This window comes from Miscanthus floridulus, chromosome 8 (assembly GCF_019320115.1).
Source record: "Miscanthus floridulus cultivar M001 chromosome 8, ASM1932011v1, whole genome shotgun sequence".
Classification (NCBI taxonomy): Eukaryota; Viridiplantae; Streptophyta; class Magnoliopsida; order Poales; family Poaceae; genus Miscanthus; species Miscanthus floridulus.
In genome coordinates, this window is record NC_089587.1 from 37,951,725 (window position 1) to 37,959,828 (window position 8,104).

Here is an 8,104-nt window from a genome sequence, read left to right on the forward strand (position 1 = left end):
AGGTCCGACGGTAGGCGTCTGACCAAGGTCTGACTAAAAAATCGGCTCTGGACCCTCTAGGTGTAATTTTTGCGGGCATCGGACTCTGGGCGTCGGTCGGTTCGACGGTGGCACCTGACTAAGTCTGACGGTGCGTTCTTAGGCGGCAACGGTCGTTTCGTTCAAACAGGATGCGTGGCTTCGTGGGAGTGGCCGTGGTAGGGCATCGGACCCTACGTCGGACGGTCCAACGCCCCGTGGAGTTGGATCCGACGGCCCTTTCCCGTGGCCTAACGGCTAGTGGAGCCTTGAGGGCTCTATAAATAGACTTGGCTCGGCTTTGGCTCAATCTCTTGGCACTTTGACATACTTGACATCCTTATGAGCCTAAGCAAACACCTCCCACTCATGTTCATCATTTATTCATCATCATAGTGAGATTGAGAGTGATTCCTAGTGCATTTGCTTGAGTGATTGCATCTAGTGGCACTTGGGGATCGTTGTGGCTACGGATTTCTTGTTACTCTTGGAGGTTGCCGCCACCTAGACGGCTTGGAGCAGCGGAGGAACATTGGCACAAGTTGGTGATTATTCGTGGCCATCTTTGGTGATTGTGAGGGGTATTGTACCTTCCCCGGCAGAGAGCCAAAAGGTAACTCTAGTGGATTGCTTGTGTCATTGAGTTACCTCACTTGTGGTAGGTACTTGCGACGCCTAGTGAAGGCATGTTGTGGTGCCAAACTGCCAATTAGCCACCGAACCACCAAGTGTTGGTCGACACAACAGGGACTAGCGTGGCGGCAAGCACGTGAACCTCAGAAGAAAAAATGATTCTCTTGTGCATTGGACTTCACCCGATGATGGACTTGGTATTTATTTATTGGTTCATCTCTCTTGCCACAGCGGTATAATCACCCTATACACTTTCTTATATTTATATTGTTTACATTCTTGCCTAGTCAAGCTCTTTAGTGCAATTAGTCTTTGAGAGCTTGTTAGTTTGGTTAGTGAGGCTCTTTAGTTAGTTTTTGATGGCACACTAACTTAGAGAGTAGTGACTTAGGCTTATGTATGCTTAGAGATCATAACAACTAGAATTGTTGGTATAGGTGGCTTGCAACCCTTGTAGAGCTAGAGCAAAATTGCATTACACTATTTAGTGTAGTAATCAATTGCTCTAGTGATTTTGTAGAGATGTTTTATAGGTATTCACCCCCTCTAGCCATTTAGGACCTTTCAAGTGGTATCGGAGCCGTGGTCAGCGTTTGATTGAAGGCTTAACAACCTTGGTATCAAAAGATGGCTCAAATAGTGTTCAACCATGTTTGGAGAAAACCACCACACTTTGATGGCACATGCTATGATTATTGGAATAGAAAAATGAAGATGTATTTGGGTTCAATCAATGACAAGGTGTGGGATATGACCGAGAATGATTTTGTGATTCTTGATCCCACCAATCCAACCCCAAGAGAACTAGAGAACAAGCAATGCAACACAATAGCGCTCAACACCATCTACAGTGCCATTGATTTAAATGTGTTTGAGTAAATCAAGGATCTTGAGAGAGCTAGTGAGGTATGGAAGAGATTAGAAGAAACATATGAGTGCACACCGGCGGTCAAGAGTGCAAAATTGTACATTCTCAAGTACAAGTTGGCAAGCTTCAAGATGAAGGATGATGAGAGCATTCCAGAGATGTTCCATAGAATGCAAGTGATTGTCAATGATCTTAAGAGTTTGGGTGAGAAAGTACAAGATGGTGATTTCTCTCATCGATTCTTAATGTGCCTATCTCCAAGGTTTGAAACATTGAGATTGATCATCATAAGAGGAGGATTGAAGGACATAACCCCTAACCAAGTACTAGGTGATGTCATGACACAAGAGACATACCATGTGGAAAGGGAGGGGTTGACCAAGATGAGAAGAAGGAAGAGGACAGGAAGAAGAAGAGTGTGGCATTCAAGGCTAGCACATCATCTAAGAGCAAGGCCAAAGCAAAGAACACTACAAGAAAAAGTTAACGACGGGATATGTGGTCGTTAAAGGTCCAAATGTGGTCGCTAAAAGTTATTAACAACCACAAAAATGTGGTCGTCCATGGTCGTTAAAAGCGCTGTCGTTAATATAATTAACAACCACATAATATTTCCCATCGTTAACTTTTCAACGACCGTATAATATGTGGTCATTGATACTAGATTAATAATGACCACATTTCTAGTAACAACGACCACATTTTCCATCGTTAATGTTTTTGCACCATCTACCATGAGGCAGTAATGGCCACATTTCTAGTAATAACGACCACATTTTTCATCGTTTATTTTATTAATAATACTTTAGGCTACATTTATATTGATTTATAGTGATATTTTTTTCCTAGTGCCTACTTATTTATTACAGCAGCCACCACTAGGCACCAGATCTGACATATTTTCAACAACACAAGGATAAATAAATAATTAATAAACTTGTAACAGAAAGCAAATATTATTGATTCACATGGTCAATATATCAAGATGTATCTTTACATAAAAGAGAAAAAAATATCAACTAACCATGAAACTAACATTGCCTAACTTACAGACAGTTCCTATAACAAAAATTATGAACACAACCTGTACTACTGTAACAAAATACTAATCTTCAACTGGAGGCACACCGCCACACTGTCCTTCGATAGCTTGGTCTTGTGAACAAGAAGTTCCTTCAGAAGCCTACAGTAACTCCAGTGTTAATCCTATATACGACCCAAACAAAATCATAACCAATTATTAATTAAATGAACTTAAATGAAATTGCAAGGTCTAAAGGAATGGAACTTGTTACCTTGTATGTCTGTATACCTATATCCATTATTCATTATTAAAAGAACTAACAAGACATGTAATTAGTCAGTAGTAGTCACTTTCCACTAAACTAAGCACAGCTCCTCTTCCTTAAAAAGCACCTGCATGTGTCATCGAAACTCTGCTAAAAAAAATTGTTACCTAAACTAAGGTAAATATAGCTTTAATACCATAGAACAGAACAATTAGCAAACCTACTGAAGAAAAAATAATTAAGATGAAAATTTGGAACAAAATGCCAAAGTTTTGCAGTGCATGTCACCAACAGTCACCGTATTGCTTAGCATACTACATGGTAAATTGATCATGCTGGCTATAATACTTGCATCAGAAAAAACAAGTATCATACCATGAATCAGTAATCAGCAATGTGCCTGGCAAGATCTATGAGATTTTTGACATCCAAGCAGCACACAGATATGATGATTGGCAATAACAACTGCTTAAACCTATCTTACAGAACCCATATAGGGATGAAAAAGGACGTACCCAGTGCAGAGAGCTCCCGCTCTGTGCGGGAAGGGTGTCAGTGGCAAGCCTGACCCTTGCATGTGCAATGCGAGGAGACCGCGACTCGAACCTGGGACCTTCCAGTCACAGGCGGTAAGACTCTACTGCTTGCACCAGGCCCGCCCTTCATAGGGATGAAAAAGCATGTCCTTAATTACTTATGGGTATTTAATATCATTTCACCACTATAAAGACTAAAATATATTTTCATTCTGTTCAAGAATTTAAAAGTTCTACAAATATAGGTGTTAAGCAAATCAGAAGTTCAGAACAAGTCCAAGCAATGACGGAGCCAGGAAAAAATTATAGGTGGGGCGAATTTCAACCAGAAAATGAACCAAAAAGATATCGTATTCACAATGTACCGTACTCACATACTATAATCACACAAATCATGGCAAAAACGCTACGATCACACATGACGACGAAAAGTAGACGAGAAACAAAAGATGTTACCTCAAATTTGAAGAATAAACTAGTTCTTGATTAGTTGATGTTGATCCATACATTGCAAATTACAAATAAGTGAAATAACTAAGAATAGATGAACCTGTAGATTGAATGAATATCAATTAGCGTCTTAGCGAGTAACAATAAAATAATGGTAGCCCTCAATCAATAATGGACATCATGAGAAAATACTTACTAGTGGTGAAGGACTAAGAATGTTGATGACGTCGAGGGCTCTTTGGCAAGCTCACTCTTCGGGTTTTCATAGATTGAAACCTCTTCTTAACTTTATCAATACCAAGTTCCTTGAAGATCCCTTTCTCAATGTAGCACACTAACAAGTTATTGAGCCATTCATCACCCATCTTGTTCTGCAAAGCTGTCTTGATGAAGTGCATAGCTGAGAAGGCTCTTTCAACTGAAGATGTTGCCACAGGTAGGATCAATGCTAACTCAATGATGCGATAGACCAATGGAAAAAGGATATGTTTCTTATTTGCAATCATTGTTGTAGCCAAGCTTCCAAGGTCATGACAAGATTTGAAATCATCAACTCTACTCACATGAACAAGGAATGTCTCAAGTTCTTCCCTTATATTATCACGATCACGAATAGAGAAATCTTGATCATAGATCTCAGTTATCCGAGCAATCTTTTCAACATCAAACCTAGCAAAGTTCTCTCTTGGATCAAGACAAGCAAATGAAACAAGCAACTCAGATGATACCTCATTGAAGCGATGATCCATCTCCATGATTATGGCATCAAGTGCAGCAAGGAAAGTATCAACACGGTAATGATGCTCTTGAGTGATTAAGTTGCCATCATGCCTTGATCTGCCCCATCTTGGTATTGCCTCTTCCATATTTGGTATTGGAATTTCTTTTGCAACACAAAATGATTTGACCTCTTCCAATAATTGCTCCCAGCCTTCATTTCTTAAACTGATCAAGCGTGCTTTCACATCAATAAGCAATGACATGGCCTCAACAATGTTTTGGTCTTTTCTTTGAAAAAGAAGAGACAACTCATTTGTAATACGGAACACTTTCAACATCAACTTCATATTTAAAACAAAGGAAAAGCTTTCCATTTTGTGCACCAAACCACCGGCTCGGCTAGGATTACGTTCATCTTCATGAATCATGGCTAACACCTTGACTACGGAATCCCACATTGACTCAATACGAAGTAATGTTATATAATGAGAACCCCATCTTGTATCTCCTGGTCTATGCAAGTTTGTCATTTGATTCCTTCCCCTCCCTCTTAGAATCTCACCACTCTCTAACTTTCCATGTAATATCTTGCTGAATCTGAGAAGTCATGCGGGCATTATTTTGACATAACTCATCATATGCAACCCTCACATCATCATTCATGTTTTTGTACCAATCAATCATTTCTAGGAAATTGCCCTTGTTTAGAGAGGTGCCAGATTCGTCATTGCCACGAAAAGCATGACCCTGTGCAATGAGAAAGCTTGCAACATCTAGAGCAGCAGTCAAGCGAACTTCATAGAGCATTTCTGCTGTTTTGGTATTAGCATCAATCTTATGGGTAATACTTGCTCTTTGATTCTTAAAATCTTCGGCACATAATCTAGCTTTATGGTGGCAACTAGAAACTCCTCCAACATGACCTGGAAATCCTCTATATGCATGTTTAAAATCATTAAACTCTGTCTTTGTGAAAACCACATGACCAAATTTCTCATGGTCGGCTTCTTGCCTAAAAAGATAACAATAGAAGCAAAATGCTGCATCCTTGGACACACTACACTCTAGCCAATCATGTTCCTTAAACCATTTTGGGAGAAATTGTCTCCAATCATTACCAACACGCTTGCGAGGAAAATTATGTCCAATGGGTTGTGTCGGACCTCTCAATAAATAAGCCCTTCTAACATCTGATTGAACATTAGGATGAAATCTTTCAATTGGCATTCTAAGAGCTGGATTTGGATCAGCTACAATATGAACATGCGGGTCAAATTCTGTGATAAGGCTGATACCTTCATCTTCTTGTTGTTCTTCTTCCTGTGGCCGTTGTTGTGGTTCTGGTGGTTGTGCATCATCAACACCAATATCAACGTGTGCTAAATCTGTTGCTACAGACTGCATAGCTTCATTTTCTTAAACAACTTCTCCCGCTGTTGAAGTAGTGGCGTTGGCACTTTCATTAGTGCTTGGGCGGCTGCCAGTTGAACTTGAACCAACACTCAAAGTTGTAAAATAATTCTTCAAGTCTGCACAAAAATTACTTGTCAAATTAGCATACTCTATTACTGTCTTGCTAATAATTTAAGATGCTAATGAAGTAATGATTCGTGAACTAAAAAATCATAAAACAATACCATTTTTCTTGTTGTTCTTGCCAATGCTTGAACCTCGGCCTTTGCTTGAACCTCGACCTCGGCCGAATCCAGATATTGGTGGAGGTGGAGCTGTTGCCCTTGCTCCGCTAACCTGTCTGCGGCCATGGCCGGTCCCAGTCCCAGGGGCCAGCTCCTGCTCCTCCTCTCCTCCTCCCTCCATCGTCGGGCGCAGCCAGCTCCTGCTCGGAGCCTCGGCGGGCAGCGGGCGCACCTAACGCTGGCCTAGGCGGCTGGGCACCCGGCGGCGCGCGGCGGGCAGCGGGCAAATGGGCGTCGCCGCGCCGGGGGCTGAAGTGCGGCAGGCGGCGGGTGGAGAGAAGTGCGGCGGGCGGAGAGGAAGTGCGGCGTGCGAGCGCAGCGTACAGCGGCCGCGCTCGCTCGATGTGGATGCGGAACACCAACTGGAGAATGTGATTGGGGAATTGGGGAGTAAATTTGGGCCCTTAGTGGGCTAAACAACTTACCTATACTGCCAAAAAAACAAGGCCCAGCAAGGAAGCAAGCAGCCGGAACGCGTCGTTCATCGCCGCTCTCCTCGCGTCGCACGTCACCGCTCTGCCTCGCGTCCTCGACAGCCGGTCGCCGGACGTCGGAGATGGAGAAGAACACAGAAGAGGGGGTCCGGGGGTCTGATGCTACGGCGCCGATAGTTGGGGCGGCCGCCCCACCCCGCCCCTAGGAAGCTCCGTGTCCAAGGTCTGAGTAATTTACCTCCGATGCACAAATCTGGTTGTTAGCTGTTGGAGCAGAATGCAAGGAGGAAATGGTTCCAATGGCAACCAAATATTCGAGCTCCGTATATGTAATCTGATTCAAAAATGAAAAAACAACAATATCAAAGCTCTTCATATATTTAGTCTTCTAACCCAAATACATATAAGAATTTACTAGGATAGAAAACCAAGAGAAGAAACATTACTGCTTTATGCTGCCACTGATGATATTGTATCCAACCACAAAAGCACCAGTGCAGGTCATAGAAGAATTCCTATGTATACGAGGTTGTGCGGGTTAATAACAATTGATATGGTGAACTGGTTATGCAATCTGTACTCTGGACAGGATGACAAATTTCCCTAAAGAAATATTACTGAACCTGTTTAGTTTTCTTCATATACTTTGTTTAGTTATATGAAATTTAATTTTACAAAACCAACTGAGTATAATCCAATTGACATGCCACAGATTCACTGTGACTAAGAGAAAGAAAAACAACAGTGCAGCTAAATGAATTAACAAAAACAGAGTGAGGCAATAGCATACCTACCTTAATTCCAACAGACTTATTTTATTGGCCAGTTAGCCACCAATCAGATCTCTGCTGAAGAGGCATAGTGCATAGGGCAAAGAAACCTGAAGCCCTTAACGCACAATGGTGGATACATATTGACTTGCAGAGGAAACTATTCGACAAGCACGAGCCCTAAATATAGATTCCATTGACCCAGCAGAAATTTTAGGTTAGCATCTGCAATAATCATCACATATCATATTTTATTTTTTTTGTAAATTTACTTGGAGAATATAAACAATCACATGAATTCAAACTGATCTACGGATTCAATAGATTGAGTTGCTCTATAAGAGGATAACAACTCTAGGATGAATCGAGGAAACAGTAGCAAAATAGAATACAATTACCCAATGCATTATGTCCTGGCTGTGACATCGGCATCCAACCACAAATCAGAAATCGGCTGCAGCTACAGCTGCAGCTGCAGAATTCACACGAGGAAGAGGACGCACATAGGTGATTACGGATCCATAAAGAGAAGAGATTCTGAATCCACAGTGGATAAAAACATACTAGGTAGCAGTACCATCACAGTGCCTGGTAACAAACCATTGAAATCAGATTTGGATCTACTTGTTTGTAAATCCACTGGTGTAGTTGTGGATCCGCTAGTTCCAGCCCTGCTGGTGGATCTTTGG

The 8,104-nt window shown here is 41.7% G+C and overlaps 2 protein-coding genes and 1 long non-coding RNA gene across 3 annotated transcripts; all 3 read right to left on the minus strand.

The window, feature by feature from the left end:
* Positions 1-2,504: 2,504 nt before the first annotated feature.
* Positions 2,505-3,878, minus strand: LOC136471663 (uncharacterized). Its single transcript, XR_010762079.1, has 3 exons — positions 3,801-3,878; positions 2,815-2,935; positions 2,505-2,702 (listed from the first exon to the last, which is right to left on the minus strand). It is a non-coding gene; the product is annotated as an uncharacterized lncRNA (long non-coding RNA).
* Positions 3,879-4,777, minus strand: LOC136468890 (uncharacterized). The gene is made up of 2 exons (XM_066467295.1): positions 4,071-4,777; positions 3,879-3,894 (listed from the first exon to the last, which is right to left on the minus strand). The coding sequence occupies exons 1-2, from the start codon at positions 4,775-4,777 to the stop codon at positions 3,879-3,881; spliced, it is 723 nt and encodes a 240-aa protein (XP_066323392.1).
* Positions 4,778-5,072: 295 nt separating this feature from the next.
* On the minus strand, positions 5,073-5,918 carry LOC136468891 (uncharacterized). The gene has a single exon (XM_066467296.1). It carries the CDS (start codon positions 5,916-5,918, stop codon positions 5,073-5,075), a length of 846 nt encoding a protein of 281 aa, XP_066323393.1.
* Between the last annotated feature and the right edge of the window lie 2,186 nt (positions 5,919-8,104).